The sequence below is a fragment of the Oncorhynchus tshawytscha genome, linkage group LG20 (genome assembly GCF_018296145.1).
Source record: "Oncorhynchus tshawytscha isolate Ot180627B linkage group LG20, Otsh_v2.0, whole genome shotgun sequence".
Lineage (NCBI taxonomy): Eukaryota > Metazoa > Chordata > Actinopteri > Salmoniformes > Salmonidae > Oncorhynchus > Oncorhynchus tshawytscha.
In genome coordinates this window covers 16,544,649-16,572,569 of record NC_056448.1, presented here as the reverse complement: position 1 = coordinate 16,572,569, position 27,921 = coordinate 16,544,649, and the positions used below count along the sequence as shown (strand labels likewise).

Here is a 27,921-nt window from a genome sequence, read left to right as displayed (position 1 = left end):
GGTATGGCAACTGCTCGGCATCCCTGACCGTAAGGCGCTACAGAGGGTAGTGTGTACTGCCCAGTACATCACTGGGGCCAAGCTTCCTGCCATCCAGGACCTCTATACTAGGCGGTGTCAGAGAAAGGCCCAAATAATTGTCAGATTTTAGTCACCCAAGTCAAACTGTGGCAAGCGGTACCAGAGCCTCCTTAACAGATTCTACCCTCAAGATTCTACCCTCAAGCCATTTTTATTTTGACATTTTATTTCACCTTTATTTAACCAGGTAGGCTAGTTGAGAACAAGTTCTCATTTGCAACTACGACCTGGACATAAGACTGCTAATGAATCAAATGGCCACCCGGACTATTTACATTGACACCCACCCCTTTGTTTTTATACTGCTGCTACTCGCTGTTTATTATCTATGCATAGTCACTTTACCCATACCTACATGTGCAAATGACCTCCACTAACCTGTACCCCGCACATTGACTCGGTACTGGTACCGCCAATATATAGCCTTGTTATTTTATTGTGTTACTTTTTATTTTAATTTAATTGTATTTGGTAAATATTTTCTTAGCTCTAATTCTTAAACCGCATTGTTGGTAAAGGGCTTGGAAGTAAGCATTTCATGGTAACAGCTGTTGTATTTGGTGCACGTGGCAAATAAAATTTGATTTGATGTAGGAGTGGCTAATGTAATCAATGCTCCGCCCCTGCTTAATCCTTGCGTGCATCACTGTGAATAGTACAACCCCTAATCGTAATTTCAACAGCAGAACAGAGACGATTGAAAACAATCTGAGAGCTGAAGTATTTTACACACAGGTTTGTGTGATTACATCAGTTACATATAATCTGATTACATCAGGTACATGTAATCTGGTTTCAAAAACAACTACCTGTAATCACTTACCAGCAAAAATATTGTAATCAGATTACAGATACTTTTGAATAAATAGATAATTACTTTTTGGATTACTTTTAAATTCAGAAAGGATATTGGCAGAAAAAAATGCAGTGCATGATCATGAAATACATGATCAACTTTATGGAAGCCCATTTTCACTAGAGTAGCTATTTCTCAAGCAAGGGCAAGTAGTAACCACACGTCTTGTCTGGGGAAGAGGTTCCAGTAGTAACCACACGTCTTGTCTGGGGAAGAGGTTCCAGTATTAACCACACGTCTTGTCTGGGGAAGAGGTTCCAGTACTAACCACACGTCTTGTCTGGGAAAGAGGTTCCAGTACTAACCACACGTCTTGTCTGGGAAAGAGGTTCCAGTACTAACCACACGTCTTGTCTGGGGAAGAGGTTCCAGTACTAACCACACGTCTTGTCTGGGAAAGAGGTTCCAGTATTAACCACACATCTTGTCTGGGGAAGAGGTTCCAGTACTAACCACACGTCTTGTCTGGGAAAGAGGTTCCAGTACTAACCACACGTCTTGTCTGGGGAAGAGGTTCCAGTACTAACCACACGTCTTGTCTGGGAAAGAGGTTCCAGTATTAACCACACGTCTTGTCTGGGGAAGAGGTTCCAGTACTAACCACACGTCTTGTCTGGGAAAGAGGTTCCAGTACTAACCACACGTCTTGTCTGGGAAAGAGGTTCCAGTATTAACCACACGACTTGTCTGGGGAAGAGGTTCCAGTACTAACCACACATCTTGTCTGGGGAAGAGGTTCCAGTATTAACCACACGTCTTGTCTGGGGAAGAGGTTCCAGTACTAACCACACGTCTTGTCTGGCGAGTTCATTTTGTGTGACCCGGTGCCTCGGGTTGGTGGGGTTTAGTCATTTTTGAACATTCCATTGGTCCTCCTTAGGAGAGGTCTCCTACAGCCCGGGGCACCGGGTCATGCAAGTGAACTCCTCCATTCTTTTCCCAGAGAACATAGTGCCACCACGTGTTAATAGGCAAAAGGGAGCATGAATTGTTGACTTTATTGTAATCCAAACCAAAACCTCAAGTAAGTGATGACACAGTCACTTACCAAACTCAGTTTTGAACAAGACTGACTTTATGACCAAAAGTATCCTATTTACACTTTTACAGTCAATTTTGACACTAGAATTACTGTTTCTGACTCATATCGACGCCACATAGGCCATTTAAAACCAGAGAAGTTGGTTGTAAGGGGAAGTTGACCTTTAAAGGGAAAGTCATCCAAAAGTAAGTAATCAAAGTAATTGGTTTGTGTAATAGTTTGGGGCAGCAGCATAGCCTAGTGGTTAGAGCATTGGACTAACAACCAAAAGGTTGCAAGTTCAAATCCCCAAGCTGACAAGGTACAAATCTGTTCCTAGGCTGTCATTGAAAATAAGAATTTGTTCTTAACTGACTTGCCTAGTAAAATGAAATCCAAAAGTTAAGTTGCTGATTACAGCACTTGTATATTAATAGGAGAAAGTTCAAGGTTCCACTTTATTTGTCCCAGAGGTAGTACATACAATGCTAGTGCATCAGTCATGGGCTGACAGCCCAAAATATAAACAATACTGACTTTGGGATGGTGTTTGTAGAGGGCTAGACATAACTTTGATGTTTAAAGTTGTTAAGTGGAATGTGGCTGAGTGTTAGGTGGAGTTTACAGTAAACACATTCCTACCTGTGGAGAGAAAGTGTTGGATGGGGAACCTTTTACTGATGATCAACATTAGTAGCACAACCTACAAAATCTAAAGTATCATACTGTGTAATGACCTATACAATCAGTAATAACAATTACTGTGTAATAACATACAATCAGTAATAATAATAATTTACTGTATAAATAACATGCTATCAGTAATAATTGCTGTCTAATAACTATAATTATTACTGTGTAATAATCAGAATAATGTCTTAATTTTATTTCAAAACAAACTATTAGATGCCTATTGTGGAAAGAACCGTTATGTGATAGGTTACAGAACCATACCTACCAAGAACAATGTTGTAATTTCTTTAATTTCTCATAACCTCATTTGTAGATGACACATTAATAACAGATAAATGGAAGGTCCTGACAACAACAGGTACAGGTTTAGAGCCCTAGGCTGATATATGGTGACATATTAAATAGTTAATCAGATACAGTATGGATGTAATACCCCTCCAACAAAAGTCAATGATTTTAAAGCACTATTTGGCAGACATGGATTAAGTGGGTGACCAGGTTTTTGGGCATTGAAAGAAAACGTGTCAATTTGATGTGCCATGTCTATGCAGTGTAATCACAACTCTATCCATGGAGGGAGACTTAAAAGGCCTGTTTTAGGAGCTAGTTAGGTCAATCTAATTCATTTTTCAATCCTGAGATGAGTGTCTGATCTTGTGTGTGAAAAGAATCGCTGGAATGGAGTCAAACACATTGTTTCCATGTGTTTGATGTGTTTGGTATCATTCCATTGGTTCCATTCCAGCCATTACAATGAGCCCGTCCTCCCATTGCTCTTCCCACCAGCCTCTTCTGGTCTTCACATACACGACAGCCTTGGTAAAAGAGACCCAACAGATTTACTTGAACATTTAGTGGAGAAGAAATGTTGTCCACTGAACCAGTTTTTGCTGTTATTCACAGAGTGCATAAAACATTAGGAACACCTTTCTAATATTGAGTTGCACCCCCTTTTTTCCCTCAGAACAGCCTCAATTCGTCGGGGCATGGACTCTACAAGGTGTTGAAAACGTTCCACAGGGATGCTGGCCCATGTTGACTCCAATGCTTCCCGCAGTTGGGTCAAGTTGGCTGGATATCCATTGGGTGGTGCTCCATTCTTGATACACACGGGAAACTGTTGAGCATGAAAAACCCAGCAGCGTTGCAGTTCTTGACACAATCAAACCGGTGCGCCTGGCACCTACAACCATACCCCATTCAAAGGCATTTAAATCTTTTGTCTTTCCCATTCGCTCTCTGAATGGCACACATACACAATCTGTCTCAATTGTCTCAAGGGTTAAAAAATAATTGAACCCGTCTCCTCCCATTCACCTACACTAACTGAAGTGGATTTAACAGGTGACATCAACAAGGGATCATAGTGTCACAAAGCCTGGAGTGGTGGGTGCGGAGTCAAGCGCAGAGAGCAGAGGAGAATGGGGGAAACCGCTCACAGAAAAGAAGCCCGCACAAAAACAAGCGGGCCTAACAGGCTAAAATAATACTGAATCAAAACTAAAACAAGAGACAGGTGCAACCAATAAGACATAACAAACAGAAAAGGAAAAGGGGATCGGTGGCAGCTAGTAGACCGGTGACAACGACCACCGAGCACCGCCCGAACAGGCAGGGGAGCCACCTTCGGTGGGAATCGTGACACATAGCTTTCACCTGGATTCACTTGGTCAGTCTATGTCATGGAAAGAATAGTTGTTCATAATGTTTTGTACACTCAGTTTATTACTGTGTTATTGTTATTCCCCATTTGAGCTGAGATGTAAAAACAGTCCCATCCCAAAAGCTACACATGTACTGAATATAAGATTGTAACATGACATTATATTGAATGACTGGAAGCATTTTTTCTTTCTAATAGTCTCCTACAATTATAGAAAAAAGACTAACACCCTTCATCCTAAACTGAATGTACAGTCTTGGGCTCCCGAGTGGCGCAGAGGTCTAAGACACTGCATCTCAGTGCTAAAGGCATCACTACAGAACCTGGTTAGATTCCAGGCTGTATAACAACCGGCCGTGATTGGGAGTTCCATAAGGCGGTGCACAATTGGCCCAGCGTTGTCCGGGTTAGCGTTTGGCCAGGGTCAGCCGTCAACGGCTGAGCTGCGACAACTTTGAGGAGATGTCACCACACAACACAGGATGCAGTTAGCACACCTTTGAGCGGAGAAGGAGCTTTCCCTTATGTCAGACTTGGTGGTTCCCGGGAAAGTGTGAAAACCTACAGAGTACTCAGAAATGTTGTTGAAAGAGGGTGGAGTACAACCAAACATAAATCATATGGAAATAAGGAAAGTCTGTGTTGGCAAAAAACTTGTGTGAGAAACAATATTTGTGCAATCTAGCATATAGTCATCATTATTGTAATTTTGAAATGGTTTTTAGAATGATTTACTAAACTATTCTCTTTTCCTGGATATATATGTACTGACAGATTTCACAACAAATTAGCAGACCTAGAGGAGGGTACATATCCAGAAAGACGGATGGACTACCCTGGTGGAAATACAGTTCAAATTACACAGACAAGGTCAAATAAAGTTGTATTAGGGAGATAAACAACAATACAAGGTAGTCTCTGTAACCTTCTCAAAATAACAAAAGCACACTGTAAAGAAAACATTCTGATAAAGTACTGAACTGATATCACCCAGACAGAGGAAGAAATTGCAAAATAACTATTTCATATAAAATGGTATTTGTCACATGCTTCGTAAAAAAAAGATGTAGACCAACAGTGAAATACCTACTTACAGGGCCATTCCCAACATTGCAGAGAGAAAATAATAATAATACGAGGAATAAATCCACAATGAGTGGATAACAACTACCGTACCATGATTTTTGCAATTAAAATGGTAAAAAAAAAGACAAAAATAGCTTCTTACCAAAAAGCAATTTCTCAAGCAAGAATTTTGCTAGGATTGTCTGGGAGTGGTCTGAGTGGGGATGGAAAAACAGAAAACTAGCTGTTATTGGCAGAGAGGTTTGGAGCGCGCTTTCTTATTGGTCTATTAACTAATTTACCACATAGTGACGTCACCAGATAGGCCAAAAACCCACTCTACAAAAACAGGTTGAAATTTCAGGCGGTCATTTCAAACAGCTCTTACACTAAAAGGGCATTATCATAATTTTCACAATACCACAATTTTATTCCAACCTCATAGTGTGGAAATATATATAAAACACAGGAAAATACATTTTGACTGCACAGGACTTTTAACAAAGATGTTATTAAATTTAGGTCATAATTTTGCCAAATGGCCCAGATTGGCTACACAAACAGTTACTATACTGAACAAAAATATGAACGCAACATGCGACAATTTGGAAGATTTTACTGTGTTACAGTTCATATAAGGAAATCAGTCAACTGAAATACATTCATTCGGCCCTAATCTATGGATTTCACATGACTGGGAATACAGACATGCATATGTTGGTCACAGATACCTTAAAAAAAAAGTAGGGGTGTGGATCAGAAAACCAGTCAGTATCTGGTGTGACCACCATTTACCTCACGCAACGTGACACATTTCCTTCGCATAGAGTTGATCAGGAAGATGATTGTGGGCTGTGGAATGTTATCCTACTCCTCTTTAATGGCTATGCAAAGTTGCTGGATATTGTCGGAAACTGGAACACGCTGTCGTACACGTTGAACCAGAGCATCCCAAACATGCTCAATGGATGACATGTCTTGTGAGTATGCAGGCCATGGAAGAACTGGGAAATGTTCAGCTTCCAGGAATTGTGTACAGATCCTTGCGACATGAGGCCATGCATCATCATGCTGAAACATGAGGTGATGGCGGCGGATGAATGGCACAACGATGGGCCTGAGAATCTCGTCACGGTATCTCTGTGCATTCAAATTGCCATTGATAAAATGTAACTGTGTTCATTGTCCGTAGCTTACACCTTCCCATACCATAACAACACCGCCACTATGGGGCACTCTGTTCACAACGTTGACATCAGCAAACCGCTCGCCCCCACCCAACGCCATACACGTGGTCTGCGGTTGTGAGGTCGGTTGGACGTACTGCCAAATTCTCTAAAACAGTGTTGAGGAGGCTTATGGTAGAGAAATTAACTAATTCTCTTTTAACAGCTCTGGTGGACATTCCTGCAGTCAGCATGCAAATTGCACACTCCCTCAAAACTTGAGACATCTGTGGCATTGTGTTGTGTAACGAAACTGCACATTTTAGAGTGGCCTTTTATTGTCACCAGCACAAGGTTCACCTGTGTAAGGATCATACTGTTTAATCAACGTCTTTGTATGCCACACCTGTCAGGTGGATGGATTATCTTGGCAAAAGAGAAATGCTCACTAACAGGGATGTAAACAAATTTGTGCACAAAATTTGAGAGAAATAAGCTTTTTGTACGTATGGAAAACATTTCGGATCTTTTATTTCAGCTCATGAAACATGGGACCAAGACTTTACATGTTGCATTTACATTTTTGTTAAGTATAAATCAAAAACAGGTTCAAGAAGATGCACCATAGATAGTTGAATTCACTAATTTGAGACTTACCCAAAAATAGACCTTTCTTTCAGGAAATTTTAAATCAGGATTTGTTTCCCACACATGCTTTATCAAATCAACCAAATCAATGCTCTCTGTCTGTCCACCTGTCTTCCAGACTGTCAACTCGCTGTGAAGAATGAAAAAGGGGCAACAGACAAGCACTATCCAATGGAGGAAGCAGCCTCTGGAGCAGTGTGGGTGTGTTTGGGGAGAGAAATAAAACATTTTTATGTTCTGTCCTTATTTGCAATAGGGGATAGTGGGGTAAGTTTAGCCATTTTTTACATTCAGGGTCATTCCGTCAAGGGAAATATAGTATTCTTTCTAATAATTATATCTACATATATTTCAGGATGATGTGTATCCCTGGAAATAATCAGAATTCATGTAAACATTAGTTTTGAAAACACAGCTTGTCCCAAAAAAATGATCTCTTGGCACAATTTACCCCGGGTATGGGTAAGTTAAGCCACCTACAAATGTACAGTCGGGAGAACAAGTATTTGATACACTGCTGATTTTGCAGGTTTTCCTACTTACAAAGCATGTAGAGGTCTGTATTTTTTTTATCATAGGTACACTTCAACTGTGAGAGACGGAATCTAAAACAAAAATCCAGAAAATCACATTGTATGATTTTTAAGTAATTAATTAGCATTTTATTGCATGACATAAGTATTTGATCACCTACCAACCAGTAAAAATTCCTCTCACAGACCTGTTAGTGTTTCTTTAAGAAGCACTCCTGTTCTCCATTCATTACCTGTATTAACTGCACCTGTTTGAACTCGTTACCTGTATAAAAGACACCTGTCACACACTCAATCAATCAAACAGACTCAAACCTTTTAGATTCCATCTCTCACAGTTGAAGTGTACCTATGATAAAAATTACAGACCTCTACATGCTTTGTAAGTAGGAAAACCTGCAAAATTGGCAGTGTATCAAATACTTATTCTCCCCACTGTATGTACTGAATGAAATACACTACCTTTTTAAAACCATATCTATCTATTTCCCAAACACAATTTAACACAATCACTTTTGGATTATAATCATTTTAAGCATCCTTTAACATAGGCTTAACACCTAACAAAGACGGTGTACTTTTAAAAAACACCTTTATCGTAAGCTAGGCCCTGTTCTTAACTCATTTCCCAACAACAATGCCTTGCATAACGCCTGGGAAGGAAGCGCTTACATTTGCTCAACTTGCCATTGGTTCACTTACCCCAAGGCAAACATGTTGACTATATTAGCCCACACAGCTACAGGGATGCACGTTCATGCCAGGTTTAGGACCTCATAATGAACATTATAGAGACCCCAACTGATGTATAGAACACTTAAAATGATCTACTTCGGTTTAGATACAAGCGTCATGAAACCTCTAACACATCTTTTGAAAATCTTTTGGACCTAACTTGCTTACCACTTTTTCCATGTGGTTTCTTCCTTCACAGACTCCATGAAATTACCTCTTCCTAAACATTTGGTCAAATTATCAATTGTGTGTATGGTCTCCTAGAAACAAGGGAGGCTCAACTTACCCCACTCACCCCTAATTATCATTGTGCTCATTCTGCCACCCTTATTTTCCATAGGATATATAGGTTGTGGAGCTGCCAACACACCAACAACAGATTTTACTTTCAGCATCCAGGTTTTTTCTTTATCATCACAAAAAACTCACCAGAAGATGAACTTGCACAAGCAATGAGCTCGAGTTTCGATCAGATGATTATCCCCTATGTAGTTTTTTGTAGGAAATATGCAAACCCATACAAAAGAGTAGACCAGAGAGCACACCCCTTTCATCAAGACCGCCTTCAAATGAGTAGCCTATTCTTCCCATAGCCGCCACCCACTGCATAAAAGCTGGAAGTTACAGGCAAGAACGCCAAGCTTCGCCTTGAAGAATTTACCGATACTGGCATTAGGTGCGGAGCTAGTGTAGCTTATTGATTAGTTATGGGAAGCTCTTGACAACTGATAGCGTGTAACTTGTATGCGGCGCAAAATGTGACGAATAGTACGCAGATAAAAACAATACATTATATATATATTTTTTAAATATGTAGTTTAAAGAGACGTTTCTGTAAAATATTGATTCATAACACCATGCAGCCGTAAACTTAAACTCCTTCGAAGTGGATGTGTATTTTCAGCTTCAGCACTTAGTTTGAACAAGATGGAAGTTATCACACCATAAACGTTCTGCGGTGACTGACGAGATGGGAAAATGGGAGATATCAATGGTAATTTCCAATGATGTGCATAAGAATTGTGGTTGTACGACATGCGTTTCATTTAGAAATTATAAAGTTATTATCTTAATCGTTTTACTGTATTTTAAGAACTATAATGTAATGTAGGCTATTTGAATCATAGGTTATGCACTGTTTGAACAGAGTCATATGCGGTTAATAGCCTAATTTCTCTTCTTACACCTGTTGGGCATAAATCAGACAGTGCTGTCTTGTCTGAGCGTTATAGACATGTGTAGCTATAGCCCAATAATGGACTAAATGAGCCTAACGTTACTCCGTATTTTCTAAGGACCTTGGATGTTCTGTTTCAAGGGGAATTGGTTATGGTTATGGTTAATACACCATCTAAACGTGAATCGATTCACAATTGCGGTATGATTTTTAGGAACATAAAGCCCTCTACTTTCATGTCACATCAAAATATAGGCTCAATATACACTTACTGTACACGGTTTAACACAGTTGCAGCAGACAGTATTTTTCAGTGACAACACTTTGGCGTCAGTCTTCTGTTTACACACAGGTTTTTGGAGAAGCAGTTAATTAGCATAGGTAGTGGACTCTGTCTTCTGTCTGTTTTCTGTAAACACGCGCTGTAACATGGAAATATGGCTGTGTGGGAACCCTAACTCTATAAAGGTGGGTAGTGGTGTAATATTTTAAATAAAAAATATATTATTATTTCTTGCTGATATGAAACAGATACCTGAGAAGACAACGGTCCTCGTCAGAGGAGGCTGGAGCAATAAGAGGACTGGCTCATTGTAAAGGCTGGAATGGAGTTCATTGAATTGTATCAAACATATGGAAACCATACGATTGAATCCGTTACATTACTCCATTCCATCCATTACAATGAGCCTGTCCTCGTATAGCTCTTCCCACCAGCCTCCACCTGTCCTTATGTTTCCTTCGTGTTAACACTTAGAGCAAACGTCTAATTTCTTAACAAAACTCCCCTGGCCAGAAGGCGTCTATGAATGGGCTAATGTGCAGCTAATGAATAAGGCAGCAACACTGCAACATATTGCCAATGCATGCATCTTGCATGGATGTACAGTATATCCTTGCATGTAGTGTATGCATAGAAATCAGTGAGACTATTATTTGCATCATTGTCCTGTGACGACCGATGGTGCCTCTTTTAGTTTCATGGTCTATTTATTAGATAAAACTGCCTTAATGGAAAAACGAGTATTAGACCTATAGCTGGTTTTCAACAATACATGGTGATATCATAATGCTAACAGATTAATATACGCTAAACGCTTTAGCAACTATTGACAATAGTATTTTCTGATCGGGGCAGTTTTGTTAGGACCCCAGACACTCGTTCTACACGTTACAACGCATCACTTGCGGCATGGTATTGCAAACAAGGATCGTGTTTCATATCGGCGACAATTAAATTTACTACCTACCGACCTTTTTAGGGTTAGTGTTCCTACACGGCCACATCTCCATGTTACATCGTTTGTTTACGGAAGACATAGGCTGCCACCTGTAGTAAATTGCTGTCTAGCGTTCTCCGTTAACCTGTGTGTAAGCATACCTGGGAGGAAGTGTAGTTCGTCACTGGAGGCACACTGTTGTAGCTTTGCGCAGATCCACAAACTGTGTAAGTTATCTTACTTGAACATTGTTTTCGTTGATATGAAAGATAAGGTGCATATCGGAATGTGTTTCGAAAACCGGTTTGAAAGCTATGATTTATGTTTCTAAACATTAAAATAAAGCATTGAAATTGTAGTTCGGGGAAGAAGTGTTTTCGAGAGCTATCCTGATATAATTTGTATCATTATGTTTAGTCTCAATATTGGACAATTCTTGTCTGTTTTGAATTTAGTTTGGTGCACCTAAGACTAAGATAAAGATGTTCCTGTATTGTATCCTTGCCCATAGAATTAGGATCTCTGTGCCTTGGCCTCATGTAGGCATACAGATAATGTAATGCAGTATTCCATAAAGGACAATGGTGGGATATTGGTCCCCTCGCGACACTGATAATAGTGTCTCTTTTTCTTGGCCTGGTCTTTTGTCAGGTGTGTATAATTAGGTTGTGACGTACGTCTGCCTGCCTTGTACCTCAGTAACCCTCTGTAATTTAGGAGCTGGTTAATGATTATAATGTGCCTTGAGTGCTCTGCCCACCATATGCATCTGCACGTCTGTCAGATGGCATGTGACTTAAAATGTTCTGATTTTCTTTGAGCATACATGGAGAATATCAGTGCCAACGTTAAAACCAGACTGTTTTAGTTCTGACAGGGACATAGGGAGGAAAGCCTCAATTATATCAGAAAGCGGTGGACAGATATGAGGGGTGTGTATTAGAAAAGAGAGATTGATTGGGGGCTAGTGACAGACTTGTATGTAGGACTGAGTTGGGGGAGTGGGTGGAGGGATACAGGGGCAAGACAAAGTATGTGAACTATTTGGAAATACCTGGATTTCTGCATAAATTGGTCATACAATTTGATCTGATCTTCATCTATGTCACAACAATAGACAAACAGTCTGGTTAACCAATTTAGGTAATCCAGGTAATTCCAAAGTGTTCACATACTTATTCTTGCCACTGTCAATTTAATAGGTTACATATTTTGAAGGGGATTATGCTGATTTATTTCAGATTTCGTTGATCATGTTGTTTGAATTATTTGACCCAGGTGCCGTCTCTTTGTACCACATTGCTCTTGTCCTCAATAGGCAAGCTGTGTACCCTTTCATGTTGTTCTGTACCAATGTTCTTTGGAATACATGAGAGTCAAGTTCCTTGTCCTGCTAAATATGTAGACTATTGTATGAAATGTTGTAATTGGGTAAATCCGTTTGAATTCAGTCACTTTTTGACAGCACCCCTTTTGATTTGAAGAAAACCTTTGCCCATTGTAGAAGTGCTCAGAAAGTGACTTTTTGGATCTGAATGCCAAAACAGAGAAAGGTGCTTAAAGTTGACCTATTTTGCATACCGTACCATGAGACATCCATGTCTTCATCACTGGAAAATATATATATATATTTTTAACCTTAAACATAAATTATATATTTGTTCAAATTGGAACATATTGTAGTTTAGACCCTATTTGACATAATCTGAGGCCTGCCATCAGTTGAGACACAACATGCTCTTGAATACAGGCTGGGTAATCATTTACGTTAAAGGTAAAAAATAAAAACATAATTTGTATTAAATAAATTAGTTTGACAAACCCTGTTTAACCATGTATCTTTTCCAATGATTAAGAAATGGATGTCTGATGGTATGGTGGGGAATCTTTGAGCACCTCTATCTCCTGAATGTTTTGCCATTCATGTCCAAAAAGTCATTTGCTGAGCACTTCTTCCATCAGCAAACATGTATGGGGGAAAAAGGGATGCTGTCAAAGTGATTGAATATCTCAATTTCTGCTCAGTGTTTTCTCTATTGTAAACCATACAGTGTTTCTAAGAGATTTGAATTAAACCTTTAAAGCAAAGATTTGGATGAGATTTCTATCTTTGCTACACCAACGTGTGAATATCCTGAGACAAATCTGTGATAGTGTGATAGTGTGTGTACAGATGTAAACATGAGTTTGTCTTTTCACCTGTCTGCTGAATAACTGATAAACCCAAAGCGCTCCCTGTATCACAGACCTCCCAGGTGAATAACTGATCAACCCAAAGCGCTCCCTGTATCACAGACCTCCCAGGTGAATAACTGATAAACCCAAAGCGCTCCCTGTATCACAGACCTCCCAGGTGAATAACTGATAAACCCAAAGCGCTCCCTGTATCACAGACCTCCCAGGTGAATAACTAATAAACCCAAAGCGCTCCCTGTATCACAGACCTCCCAGGTGAAGTGTCTACATTTTGCTCACACGGCGGGCATGCCTCTGAATAGGCTTACTGTGATGGACCATAAACATCAATCTGGTCTTAAAGCTGGTCATTATGGTCTGTAGGCTCTGTCCTGTCAGTGGTCTACTGCCCATAGACAGCTATTATACACATGAGCTGAAATGTCTGTGTTGCATGTGAGGTCCAGTTTGTTGTTGTGTGAGCCTCATAGCCGCCTCATCACTGTGGATCAGGGTGGTTTGCATGTCAGCGGGTCACCTCTGCTTGTTTGCTAGTGGTCAACTATGGCTATTTTTACCTGCTAATGATCCACCTTTTGACCTCTGTGTTTCCAAAAACTAAAATGAGGTGTCTAGTCCAGTATGCGTCAATACAAGAGTAATAGAAGATTGAAGGAATTGAAAGGAGCGCCAGTCTCCCCGTCTCACTGTGTGAGTTCCTCCTTCCCACCCAGAACCCAGTGCAGGAGTGGGGGGAGGAGTTTGAGGAGGGGGCGTTGTATGGGATCACCCTGCGTCGGGAGCCCGTCCAGATACCAGCCAGCCCCACCGAGGCCCGGCCATGCGTTGCCTTCGTCCAGTACCGAACCTGCAAGGTGCGCAGGCTGAAGGCAGCCACCCTGAACCGGCTGGTGAGCCACCTCCTGGACCCCTGCTGCCAGGAGCCCGACTACAGACGGATCTTTCTGTCCACCTACCAGACCTTCACCACTACCAGTGCACTCATTGAGCTGCTCTTCCAGAGGTGGGCCATGTCATTAAGTTTACAGTACTCATAACTGCTGTTATGTTTCACCTGACCATTGTCTCAGACCATAATGAGGAAGCTATTTCACTGTTAAAATGATACAGTATGAAATTAGGTGAGCAGGTTGTTTGACCTCTATAGTTTGAAAACACCTTGACGTTCTAGTTTTACTGCTTATTAAAACCCATCTTCTATACAATACATTTTGGGTGAAATGGCCAACAAAATGTCTATCTCCCTCTTCTTTTGCCTTCTCGTCTTCACCCACCTTTCTGCAAACACAACTCTTTTGACACATTCCAAGTTATCACAGTAACAAATAAGATTAGCCAAATTGAATGTTATGTTGAATACAGATGAGAGGGTATGTCGAGAGTGGTCTTTTTTTGAACAACACCTCTCGCTGTGTATGCAAAGTCACTTAGTTTCGTCACATTTTTTTTCTTTCTTGCCTCCCTCACAAAATTACTATCTCAGCATCTTTGATATAATGATAATAAGCACCCAGCAGGTAGTTAGCCATTACAGGTTTTACAACAACAACAATTATTCGCTGAGTTTGGAGTGAGTGTCAGGATAACAACGGAGCATAGAGACAGACCAAAGAAAAACAGTCTGAAGAAGAATGGACCACTGTCCTGTTGGTCACAATCACAGTTTAGATGAGTCTGAAACTCTTCCTAATTGTTCTCACAGGGACAATGGGGCTTCAGATGTGTACAACAGTGAATGTCACAGGAGGTGAGCTGGCTGCTTTTCCCTTGATCACATTTATTTCCTTGACTCTGAAACAGGGAAGATATTGTTTCATCACGTTGTCTCCTCAGGTGTCTGTTGCCCCTGATCCAGACTTGGTTGGAGGAGAACAGTGAGGACTTCTGGGATCCTCCTCAGCACCCCTCCCTAAGGCTGCTGATCGACCACCTGCACAGCCTGTCCTCCTTCTGTTCACTGGCCCAGCGCTCTGAAACTCTGCTTAATAAGTTCCATAGAGAAGGTACAGGATCCACTTGTTTATCCTAACCTTTTCTGTGAATTGCCTTTGATTATGATACCATTGTTGATCCCCTTCTGTCATTCCTCTCTCCCTTTAATAGAAATGGATACTGGTGGCCATTCTTCCCAGGCTGAGGTTAATCAGGAAGATGAGGGCTCAGGGGAGAAAGTCCTAGAATGGGACAGCCCACTGGATCAGGGTGACATCATGGACTTCTCAGTCACAGGCATTGCAGAACAGCTCACCCGACTGGACGCTGTAAGTGTCAATCATGGCAGATAATTTCTGGCTCTTAATATGCGTCCTCAGGAGTGGATCGCTAACACTCTTTTTCCATTTTTACCTTCCTTATCTGTGCGTCTCTCAGGGGCTATTTGGGAAGGTGGTTCCCTACCAGTGTCTGGGCTGTGTGTGGTCCCAGAGAGACAAGAAGGAGAACCTGTCTGCTACCGTCAGCGCCACCATTGCCCAGTTTAATGAAGTCACCAACCGAGTTATCACCTCCCTGCTCTGCCGGCCCACCTCCAGCCCCACTTCCGTCCACAGGGCCTCCAGCCCAGCTCAGAGGGCCTGCGTCATTGAGAAGTGGATCAGAGTAGGACAGGTCAGACACATCTAGTAACTTGGACCATTTGAGGGATACATTTTCAAATCCAAGTACAGCCTTCTTACACATCTAAACTTTAACCTGTATCCTGGTTCTCAGTGCATTCAGTTGTAAGTCCCTAGTCAGTCTCTAACTTGTGACTGTTTTCTGAAACAGGAGTGTCGGCATCTGAAGAATTTCTCCTCTTTGAGGGCCATCCTGTCTGCCCTTCAGTCCAATGCTGTCTACAGGCTGAGGAAGACATGGGCGGCTGTGTGTAGGTACGGACTGTTGGGTCACACTGCAAGGGTTAGCTGAGTCATGAAGCTAGAGGGCCAATAACATTGATTGAATATGGCAACAAACAAAAAAATGAACAAGGGTGTCCTTATCCTCTGAGAATGTAACGCTTAGTAAGGAAATTATTTACTAGTAATTGACCTACATTATTCAACTAACCTTAGTTTGTACTTCATGCCATAACTATGTAATAAACCATTTTTATTGTGTCAGTCAAGAATAGTTGAACAATAATTTTAGGTCAACATGCCATGCCTTACCAACTCTAAATCCCTTTGAAGCTTCAAGGATATCTTTTGTAATAAAGTTGCTCTCTTGTCTGAGTGTTATTTTTGGATTGATTTAATTGGTTTGTTCTTCTTCAGGGACAGCATGGCCATCTTTGATAACCTCTGTGAAACCTTCCCTGATGAGAACTGTGTGTTGAGCAACAGAGAGATCAGTGTGGAGGTAAGAATCAAGTACATTTTAAGGAAAATTATTTAACTTCATTTTTTAAAAACTTGCGTCTCTGCACAAATGTATGCTTTCCTTTTACAGCCATAATGCAGACGATATGACACTGTTGAAATACTTACAATATGGAGTGTTTTATTGTTTTGAGAGCAGTTGACCTTTACTTACATCTTAAGGGACCTTGATATTCTACTTTTACGACTTATTAAAACCCATCTTTCTGTCAAGTTAATGTTTAGTGAAATTGCGTAACAGTGTGTTAATAGTAAGCCATTGTCCCAAAGCAAAAGAGAGGGTGTTCTATTTTTCTGTCGGCTCTGGGTGTTTGTGTCAAATCTTCATTCAGTCTGGTTACAGTGAGGGCTCAAAAGTAATATTCTACATATTGCTCAGAATTTCCAAATAAGCTGATATAACATCATTGTCAACAAACACTACACTAATGACAATTTCCCCAGCAGTTCCTTGAGAAACACCTTCATTTGCCTCACATCTTTATTTCATTTTACTGTATTGCTCCACCCCTTGTTCAACTGGACTGTTCCAGAAAAATACACTGCTCAAAAAAATAAAGGGAACACTTAAACAACACAATGTAACTCCAAGTCAATCACACTTCTGTGAAATCAAACTGTCCACTTAGGAAGCAACACTGATTGACAATAAATTTCACATGCTGTTGTGCAAATGGAATAGACAACAGGTGGAAATTATAGGCATTTAGCAAGACACCCCCAATAAGGAGTGGTTCTGCAGGTGGTGACCACAGACCACTTCTCAGTTCCTATGCTTCCTGGCTGATGTTTTGGTCACTTTTGAATGCTGGCGGTGCTTTCACTCTAGTGGTAGCATGAGACGGAGTCTACAACCCACACAAGTGGCTCAGGTAGTGCAGCTCATCCAGGATGGCACATCAATGCGAGCTGTGGCAAGAAGGTTTGCTGTGTCTGTCAGCGTAGTGTCCAGAGCATGGAGGTGCTACCAGTAGACAGGCCAGTACAGGAGACGTGGAGGAGGCCGTAGGAGGGCAACAACCCAGCAGCAGGACCGCTACCTCCGCCTTTGTGCAAGGAGGAGCAGGAGGAGCACTGCCAGAGCCCTGCAAAATGACCTCCAGCAGGCCACAAATGTGCATGTGTCTGCTCAAACGGTCAGAAACAGACTCCATGAGGGTGGTATGAGGGCCCGACGTCCACAGGTGGGGGTTGTGCTTACAGCCCAACACCGTGCAGGACGTTTGGCATTTGCCAGAGAACACCAAGATTGGCAAATTTGCCACTGGCACCCTGTGCTCTTCACAGATGAAAGCAGGTTCACACTGAGCACATGTGACAGACGTGACAGAGTCTGGAAACGCCGTGGAGAACGTTCTGCTGCCTGCAACATCCTCCAGCATGACCGGTTTGGCGGTGGGTCAGTCATGGTGTGGGGTGGCATTTCTTTGGGGGGCCGCACAGCCCTCCATGTGCTCGCCAGAAGTAGCCTGACTGCCATTAGGTACCGAGATGAGATCCTCAGACCCCTTGTGAGACCATATGCTGGTGCGGTTGGCCCTGGGTTCCTCCTAATGCAAGACAATGCTAGACCTCATGTGGCTGGAGTGTGTCAGCAGTTCCTGCAAGAGGAAGGCATTGATGCTACGGACTGGCCCGCCCGCTCCCCAGACCTGAATCCAATTGAGCACATCTGGGACATCATGTCTCGCACCATCTACCAACGGTTGCACCACAGTCTGTCCAGGAGTTGGCGGATGCTTTAGTCCAGGTCTGGGAGGAGATCCTTCAGGAGACCATCCGCCACCTCATCAGGAGCATGCCCAGGAGTTGTAGGGAGGCCATACAGGCACGTGGAGGCCACACACACTACTGAGCCTCATTTTGACTTGTTTTAAGGACATTACATCAAAGTTGGATCAGCCTGTAATGTGGTTTTCCACTTTAATTTTGAGTGTGACTCCAAATCCAGACCTCCATGGGTTGATAAATTTGATTTCCATTTATAATTTTTGTGTGATTTTGTTGTCAGCACATTTAACTATGTAAAGAAAAAAGTATTTAATAAGAATATTTCATTCATTCAGATCTAGGATGTGTTATTTTAGAGTTCCCTTTATTTTTTTGAGCAGTGTAGTTTAACGTGCTCCCTGTGTCTGTATTAACAGGCTCACAGAAATTGTGCTTTTGACAGATGTTCTTATCAAAATGTTCTTTAGCACAAAACTGCTTTTATTCACGTTTGCATGGATTTTAAAAGCTCAATATATTGTTTACATAATGAGATGTGTGTATGTGTGTGTGTGTCTAAGAACAAACAATGTGGTGTTGACCCCATAAGCTGGTAAAGGAAGTTCTGACCTAGACCAGATTTGACTGACTCTTTGCATATGCTGTAGGTCATTTCAGATGAGTGGACAGGTTGACAATGGAAGGGCATAAATGCAGACTGAATTTAGCTTCTATCTGACCCCTTTTCAGGATGGAAGCCAAACAGCCATGGATAATATTTCTCCCAAGATATCCAAGCGATGTCCTATTGCCAGACAGATGGTAAGCGATACTTCGGAGAGAGGTTGAGTAAGAGACATTGCAGACATGATATATAGACATGAGAGATATCTATATATAGTGGGGGTCATTAAGTTTGAGTTTAGCTTTCTCTTCTTTCCATGCAACATTAAATGGACAGAAATGATAGCAGAGGCCTCCCGAGTGGTGTAGCGGTCTAAGGTACTGCATCACAGTATTGCAGCTTCACTACAGCCTGGGGTTTTATCCCAGGCTGTGTCACACCCAGCCGTGACCGGGAGTCCCATAGGGCGGCGCACAATTGGCCCAGCGTCGTCCAGATAGGGGGGTGGAAAGGGGAGGAAGGATCCTAGTATTGTCTACTCAGTATTTTGCGGGGGCAGTTTCTGCTTCTTGAAGTCACATGTAGCCCCCTAACCCCATCAGCTCTTAACCCACAAGAGGGTACAGTGATTCCCCTAGAGGAAAAATCTATTCAAAGACTGAGAGAGTCATGTGTGGCAAAAGGAAGCCATCCTATCCTTAGCCACTGATGTTTCATATGGCCACAGATTACTAGGCTATGAAAGGACAGTAATCATAGGCCAATACCTTTTCTAGCATCATATGCACATTCTCTAAAGCTGTGTTACTAGAATCCTCTGCTGACATGCTGTCTCTGTACTGTTGTCTCCTCAGAGCACCTCCGGTGGGGTGGTTCCTTACCTGGGCACGTACCTGACTATCCTCACAATGCTGGACACTGCTCTACCAGATACTGTGGAGGTAAGCAAACAGCCATTGAAACAGACTGCTCAGTTATGGCAGCTACTTTAAGTTAATTCTATATTTGCCTTCTAGTGGATTACTATCTTAATGTTTAATATTGATAATAAATCTTCCATATTGTCAAGTATAATAGCATGTTGTGCTATTTTTGACAGGGGGACCTCATAAACTTTGAAAAGAGGAGGAGGGTAAGTTGTTGCTGTTGGGATATTACGTAAAGAAAACGAAAGATGCAGTACAAACGTGTCTAAATATTTCACCCTTGTTATAGGACTTTTTTATTTTTTTAAATTTTATTTTACCTTTATTTAACCAGGTAGGCAAGTTGAGAACAAGTTCTCATTTACAATTGCGACCTGGCCAAGATAAAGCAAAGCAGTTCGACAGATACAACGACACAGAGTTACACATGGAGTAAAACAAACATACAGTCAATAATACAGTATAAACAAGTCTATATACAATGTGAGCAAATGAGGTGAGAAGGGAGGTAAAGGCAAAAAAGGCCATGGTGGCAAAGTAAATACAATATAGCAAGTAAAACACTGGAATGGTAGTTTTGCAATGGAAGAATGTGCAAAGTAGAAATAAAAATAATGGGGTGCAAAGGAGCAAAATAAATAAATAAATAAAAATTAAATACAGTTGGGAAAGAGGTAGTTGTTTGGGCTAAATTATAGGTGGGCTATGTACAGGTGCAGTAATCTGTGAGCTGCTCTGACAGTTGGTGCTTAAAGCTAGTGAGGGAGATAAGTGTTTCCAGTTTCAGAGATTTTTGTAGTTCAGTCATTGGCAGCAGAGAACTGGAAGGAGAGGCGGCCAAAGAAAGAATACTAACTGCTGGAAAGGTGGGAGATGCTATGGTGACCAGCGAGCTGAGATAAGTTTACCTAGCAGGGTCTTGTAGATGACATGGAGCCAGTGGGTTTGGGATATGAAGCGAGGGCCAGCCAACGAGACGTAAGGTCGCAATGGTGGGTAGTATATGGGGCTTTGGTGATAAAACGGATTGCACTGTGATAGACTGCATCCAATTTGTTGAGTAGGGTACATACAGTCAATATAGTCGAGGACATACAGTCGAGGACTGGTAGGATGGTCAGTTTTACAAGGGTATGTTTGGCAGCATGAGTGAAGGATGCTTTGTTGCGAAATAGGAAGCCAATTCTAGATTTAACTTTGGATTGGAGATGTTTGATATGGGTCTGGAAGGAGAGTTTACAGTCTAACCAGACACCTAAGTATTTGTAGTTGTCCACGTATTCTAAGTCAGAGGTCCAGAGTAGTGATGTTGGCAGCATGAGTGAAGGATGCTTTGTTGCAAATAGGAAGCCAATTCTAGAAACTTCAAATATCTAACCAGACACCTAAGTGGACAGGCTGGTAGGTGCAGGTAGCGATCGGTTGAAGAGCATGCATTTAGTTTTACTTGTATTTAAGAGCAATTGGAGGCCACGGAAGGAGAGTTGTATGGCATTGAAGCTTGCCTGGAGGGTTGTTAACACAGTGTCCAAAGAAGGGCCGGAAGTATACAGAATGGTGTCGTCTGCGTAGAGGTGGATCAGGGATTCACCAGCAGCAAGAGCGACCTCATTGATGTATACAGAGAAGAGAGTCGGTCCAAGAATTGAACCCTGTGGCACCCCCATAGAGACTGCCAGAGGTCCGGACAGCAGACCCTCCGATTTGACACACTGAACTCTATCAGAGAAGTAGTTGGTGAACCAGGCGAGGCAATTATTTGAGAAACCAAGGCTGTCGAGTCTGCCGATGAGGATGTGGTGATTGACAGAGTCGAAAGCCTTGGCCAGATCAATGAATACGGCTGCACAGTAATGTTTCTTATCGATGGCGGTTAAGATATCGACCTTGACATGCATTGAATTGGTGGCACACTCACCACCACATTGTAGTGGTACTTTCACATGCCGAAGGAAAAAGTGGACACCTTTATGCTTAAGGATGTTTGCTTACTGCTCTAAATTACTATCTTCTAGCTAGCCTTTATTGGAGCCCCATGACTGTTAAAAGTGTTGTCAGGTGTTACTAGTTCAGGACATGTTACATAACAACCACACAGCTGACATGGGCTCATGATCTCCCTCTCTCTCTGCAGGAGTTTGAGATTCTCTCTCAGATCCGGCAGCTCCAAGCCTCCTGCTCTCAGTACAACCTGCCCCATCACACCAGGATCACTGCCTGGTTGCAGGGCCAGAAGCTGCTCACTGACCAGGAGAGGTGAGAACCTGTCCCCCACTGATTTTATGGTAGATCAATCAGGAGATAGAGCTGGTGAGCTTTGTAAGGGTTAAGGGGGCATAATCACGTATTAAAATGATGCCCCTTATAGGCCAATAAACCCTTTATACAACCTGAATTGTCTCTTTCTAATATACTGTATACCCAAATGTACTACTCAAATGACATGTAAAACACAATTCCCATAATCCCTACCCTGGTTTTGCCTGTTAAGGAAATTTATAGAAAACTCATCTAGAGCTGGGGTTGACACAGGGCTGCAGTGTGTTTAGGCTTTTAGAATCAGATGTGCTAGTGCAGTGCTAGAACAAAAGGCTGTATACATTTAGACAAGTCCACCCTGACTTCAGGCCTCATAAGTGTTTTCTATGTGTTCTGCCACAGCTATGAACTGTCCAGAAACCTGGAGCCTCCAATAGACCTCTGCTCCCCAAGCGCCCGGAGCCACCGTTTGCTCAGCAAGAAACTGTCCTCGTGAGTACTGAACACTTCTCTTAACAGCAGTTGCCATCTTGTTAATTGTAATCAAGACAATAGTATTCACCCAATCTCTAATATACAGTTGGAAGTCAGAGGTTTACATACACCTTAGCCAAATACATTTAAACTCCGTTTTTCACAATTCCTGACATTTAATCCGAATAAAATGTCCCTGTTTTAGGTCTGTTAGATCACCACTTTAATTTAAGAATGTGAAATGTCAGAATAATAGTAGAGAGAGGATTTATTACAGCTTTTATTTCTTTCATCACATCCCTAGTGGGTCAGAAGTTTACATACACTCAATTAGTATTTGGTAGCATTGCCTTTAAATTGTTTAACTTGGGTCAAATGTTTCAGGTAACCTTTCATAAGCTTACCACAATAACTTGAGTGAATTTTGGCCCATTCCTCCTGACAGAGCTGGTGTAACTGAGTCAGGTTTCTAGGCCTCATTGCTCACACACGCTTTTTCAGTTCTGCCCACAAATGTTCTATGGAATTGAGATCAGGGCTTTGTGATGGCCACTCCAATACATTGACTTTGTTGTCCTTAAGCCATTTTGCCATAACTTTGGAAGTATGCTTGGGGTCATTGTCCATTTGGAAGTCCCATTTGCGACTAAGCTTTAACTTCCTCACTGATGTCTTGAGATGTTTCAATAAATCCACATAAATTTCCTTCCTCACGAGGCCATCTATTTTTTGAAGTGCACCAGCCCCTCCTGCAGCAAAGCATCCCCACAACATGATGCTGCCACCCCCGTGCATCATGTTTGGGTTCTTTGGCTTGTAAGCCTCCACCTTTGGCTTGTAGCCTCCCCCTTTTTCCTCCAATCATAATGATGGTCATTATGGCCAAACAGTTGTATTTTTGTTTCATCAGACCAGAGGACATTTCTCCAAAAAGTACGATCTTTGTCCCCATGTGTAGTTGCAAACCGTAGTGTGGCTTTTTTATGTTGGTTTTGGAGCAGTGGCTTCTTCCTTGATGAGCGGCCTTTCAGGTTATCTCGATATAGGACTCGTTTTTACTGTGGATATAGATACTTTTGTACCTGTTTCCTCCAGCATCTTCACAACGTCTTTTGCTGTTGTTCTGGGATTGATTTGCACTTTTCGCATCAAAGTACGTTCACCGCTAGGAGATAGAACTCGTCTCCTTCCTGAGGGGTATGACGGCTGCGTGGTCCCATGGTGTTTATACTTGCGTACTATTGTTTGTACAGATGAATGTGGTACCTTCAGGTGTTTGGAAATTGCTCCCACGGATGAACCAGACTTGTGGAGGTCTACAATTGTTTTTCTGAGTTCTTGGCTGATTTCTTTTGATTTTCCCATGATTTCAAGCAAAGAGCCACTTAGTTTGAAGGTAGGCCTTGAAATACATCCACAGGTACACCTCCAATTGACTCAAATGATGTCAATTAGCTTATCAGAAGCTTCTAAAGCCATTACATTTTCTGAAATTTTCCAAGCTGTTTAAAGGCACAGTCAACTTAGTATATGTAAACTTCTGACCCACAATCTGTCTGTAAACAATTGTTGGAAAAATGACTTGTGTCATGCACAAGTGTCCTAACAGACTTGCCAAAACTAGTTCGTTAACAAGAAATTTGTGGAGTGGTTGAAAAACAACCTAACTGTATGTAAACTTCCGACTGTATACAACTATTGTAAAATTGTTGTAAATAAACAAGAACTGTAAAAGAACAATGACAAAATGCAGTATTTAAGGTTTTACTAGTGTACGTTGACCACATTTGTTAATTTAGTGGAAAGTTCTAACTGTGTGTATTTGCAGACTCCTGAAAGTGAGTGAGGGATCCAGCAGGAAAACCCATGCAGACGAGATCAGTGTGTCGTCTTCAGGGTCCAGTGGCTCTGAGATGGAGGATCTCTCCACCCCTCCCTCCACACTCCGACTGCAGGTACAGCTCTCTCCTATCCCCTTTAGACATGCCTCTGACTGTCTCCCTCTTTCTGTCAGTCATTGCACACCCTGGTTAAAGCTGTTTCAAATGTTTTAATAGAACACACTGTACTACAAAACATCCTCTAGTTACACTTTACTAATACCAGTAGTTACACCATGAAGCAATTCAACCTCCCATTCATAAGTGATCCCCATTGACATCTCATTGAAACTGATGTCCTTGAGAACTGGATTGTCAATTGACCAGGTCCTTGAAGCCAAGCAGGAGTGGTGTTGTCCACAAATGTGCTGAGGTCAATATCTCAGACAGACAAACTGAAAGACTAATTCATTATTTCCAATGGCACTCATGCATGTTCTGTCTCTCTACCCTGTCCCAGTCTCTGTCCAGCTCCTGTCAAAATGTGGCGGAGGCCTTGCCCTCCTCCCCGGATGGCTCCACTCCCTCCAGTTGTTCCTCCAGTTCTCAGCCTGACCTCTCTGCTCCAGTGGCTGCCCACCCTAAACCCATGCTGGCCTCTCATCACAAGCGCTCTGTGTCCATGACCTCCCTCCCCCTCTACAACAGACAGGTGGCTGACTCCTGTATTGTGAGGGTCAGTGTGGAGGCTGGCAATGGCAACATGTACAAGAGCATCCTGGTGAGCTTGGGCTGGGATCTGGCGGTAGGGATTATCTTGGGGTCCTGTTATGGAAATGTAAAAGGGATCATGTGTATAGTACTCTAGCTCTGTACATTTGGTTATGATGGAAACTAAGGTAAGAACTGCTGCGTTGGTTACATTTGAGTTATTTGGCAGATGCTCTCATCCAGAGCGACTTAGTTATTGCGTTCATCTTAAGATAGCTAGGTGAGACAACCACATATCACAGTCGTAGTAAGTACATTTTCCCTCAATAAAGAAGTTATCAGCAAAGTAGGAGGGGTTGTGTCATTTAAGATACTCTGGTTGGTTGAAGGGAGATTTTGCAGCCAACCCTTCACTTCCTCATTACAGCATATTAACTGCTTGTTTGACTTGTCCTTCTCAGCTGACTAGTCAGGACAAAACTGCCCAGGTGATCCAGAGGGCCCTGGAAAAACACAACCTGGAGCACCTGACCTGTCAAGACTTCACCCTCACACAGTTGATCTCCCAGGAAAGAGGTGAGCTAAAACAATCAATGCTCTTACACAGTACACATGCCCACTCAAAGATTCCACATCACTGTGCAGATCAGTGTTGGTCAAGCAAAGATAGTTGTTTGGCATTACCTACACTTACCTATAGTATAAATATTACTGAAGATATTGTTGTCCTGGAATGATTGAAGAGGACGTTTTAATAGTGTACGTATACTGTATGTAATAGTCTCCATTCTCATACCAACCGCCACATCTTCTGTTTTTCAGAGTTGCTCATTCCGGACAAAGCTAATGTCTTCTATGCCATGTGCACGTCGGCGAACTTTGACTTTGTTCTGCACCAGTGTCCACTGGGTCAAAGGAAACCTCTGTGCGCTACTTCCAGCCTTGGACGTTATTCAAAGTAGAGACCGTTCTATGGCAATGATGAGTAACTGCAAACCAGGACTGAGTTCAAAGGATTTTGTACAGACATTTTGCTGTTTTGTTTTTAATAACTTTATTTTATGACAAAAATCATGTTTAAATGTTCCATGATGGACAGACCCCTGCTTGGTTTGTTGTCAAGTGGGTGCCATGAGAGGAACAGGTGGAAGATGATAGTATGATGGCACGTCATGTAAAATACACGTGTGGTGTATATACGTCTGAAGACAACAGATTTGGGGCTACATTTTGAAACCCATTGAACAGAATGTCCTTTATTTATTGGTGGAGCGGAACTCTACATCAATTCCACCATTCAACACTCAACATTCCTCACAGACTTCCCTGAGGTGCTTTACTTTGTGGAAAGGAGTCACGTTGGAACAGCATCAGCAGTGACTCTCTCCCTCAGTCACACACCAATATACAGACACTTATAGTTGTTTCCTATTGTCTCCTCTCCTCTGAGCAAAACCAGTCACCTACTTGTTTTAATGAGAGAGATGACTGACGTTTCCCAACAGAGAGAGAGAACCCATGAGCCTTAAAAGGAAATTAGGTCACAGGAGACGGCCTACCACCTGAGAAGTGGATGGGAATGTTCTCACCCGGATCACTATGTTCACCAGGGTATCAGCCTGCCGTCATGGCGATACTGATTGGGGCTGTGCGTGCGAAAGGAGGGGCTGCCCTGACTGGCTGGATAGCATTCCACATACATTACAGTCAGTTGCTGTAGAGGGGACACTGACAAACATTTATGGACTCAGGCTGTCAAAGTTTTTAAATGATGGTGATAATGATGTGTGTGTTGTAAAGGGTTCTTGGTTGCATTTCAGTGTTAATACTTAGTTTTTTTCCTGTTCTTTTTACATTGTTTTCTATTTGTCTCCTATAATGCTCTTGATGATTAAGTGGGCCTCCATGGCTGTGTTGCCTAGCTTAACGCTACCCAAACTCCTTGCTCCGGCCAAACGCCACGCCCACGGACGTTAGTTTCTCCTCCGCAATGAGTCTGGATCTGAGTACCTCCCGATTTCTAGAATGGAAATCCATTCTAGACTGTCTGATTGGTCCCAGAAACCGATGGGTTGGGCCAGAGCCAGAACACGTGGGTAAATCGGCGTTTTGAAAATTCGTCATTTGCTTTGATATGCTGATGGGTTAGAGATGATCCAACCGCTGATGCCTTGTTTTGTACAACACCCCTCAATTTGACGTCACCACAAACTAATTCAATGATCGCACTCTCAGACTGAAGTCTGTTACCAACGATAGAGCAGCGGAAGAATTCAGTTTGAGTCGTCAGGCAAGGCTGTGTGCACTTGTCAATTGAATATACAAATATTCTGAAAAAAATATAAAGGCAACAATTTAAACTAATTTTACTGAGTTACAGTTCATATAAGGAAATCAGTCAAAATAAATAAATTCATTAGGCCCTAATCTATGGATTTCACATGACTGGGCAGGGGTGCTGCTGTCGGTGGGCCTGGGAGGGCATAGGCCCACCCACTTGGGAGAGTGGCACACACACTGGGGAGCAAGGCCCAGCCAATCAGAATGAGTTTTTCCCCACAAAAGGGTTTTATTACAGACAAATACTCCTCAGTTTCATCAGCTGTCCAGGTGGCTGGTATCAGACAATCACACAGGTGAAGAAGCCGGATGTGTAGGTCCTGGACTGGCGTGGTTACACGTGGTGCTGAGGCTGGTTGGACGTCTGTCAAATTCTCTAAAACAACGTTGGAGACGACTTATGGTAGAGAAATTAATATGCAGTTCTCTGGCAACAGCTCTGGTGGACATTCCCGAGGTCAGCATGCCAATTGCCCATTCCTTCAAAACATCTGTGGCATTGTGTTGTGTGACAACTGCACATTTTAGACTGGCCTTTTATTGTCTGCAACACAAGCTGCACCTGTGTAATGATCAAGCTGTTTAGTCAGCTCCTTGATATGCCACACCTGTCAGGTGGATGGATTATCTTGGCAAAGGAAAA

The 27,921-nt window shown here is 42.2% G+C and overlaps 2 protein-coding genes across 6 annotated transcripts in view; both read left to right on the top strand.

Moving 5' to 3' along the window:
• LOC112219368 (guanine nucleotide exchange factor VAV2) overlaps positions 1-27,921 on the top strand; it is a 1,336,992-nt gene that overhangs the window by 1,042,463 nt on the left and 266,608 nt on the right. The window lies entirely within an intron of this gene.
• On the top strand, positions 9,089-27,396 carry LOC112225795 (ral guanine nucleotide dissociation stimulator-like 1). Its single transcript, XM_042302265.1, has 17 exons — positions 9,089-9,455; positions 13,768-14,057; positions 14,757-14,801; positions 14,888-15,057; positions 15,158-15,315; positions 15,425-15,661; positions 15,821-15,924; positions 16,309-16,393; positions 18,874-18,945; positions 19,603-19,689; positions 19,848-19,880; positions 21,809-21,930; positions 22,336-22,425; positions 24,236-24,362; positions 24,748-25,008; positions 25,400-25,514; positions 25,761-27,396. The coding sequence occupies exons 1-17, from the start codon at positions 9,432-9,434 to the stop codon at positions 25,898-25,900; spliced, it is 2,160 nt and encodes a 719-aa protein (XP_042158199.1). The 5' UTR covers positions 9,089-9,431; the 3' UTR covers positions 25,901-27,396.

What these genes read in the sequence shown, in the direction of transcription:
- LOC112225795 (XM_042302265.1), top strand. Translation starts at nt 9,432, where the DNA reads ATGGGAAAATGGGAGATATCAATG. An exon ending in CTCAGCAAGAAACTGTCCTC is followed by an intron (nt 22,426 to 24,235) that starts GTGAGTACTGAA and finishes GTGTATTTGCAG; the next exon opens with ACTCCTGAAAGTGAGTGAGG. An exon ending in CCTCCACACTCCGACTGCAG is followed by an intron (nt 24,363 to 24,747) that starts GTACAGCTCTCT and finishes ACCCTGTCCCAG; the next exon opens with TCTCTGTCCAGCTCCTGTCA.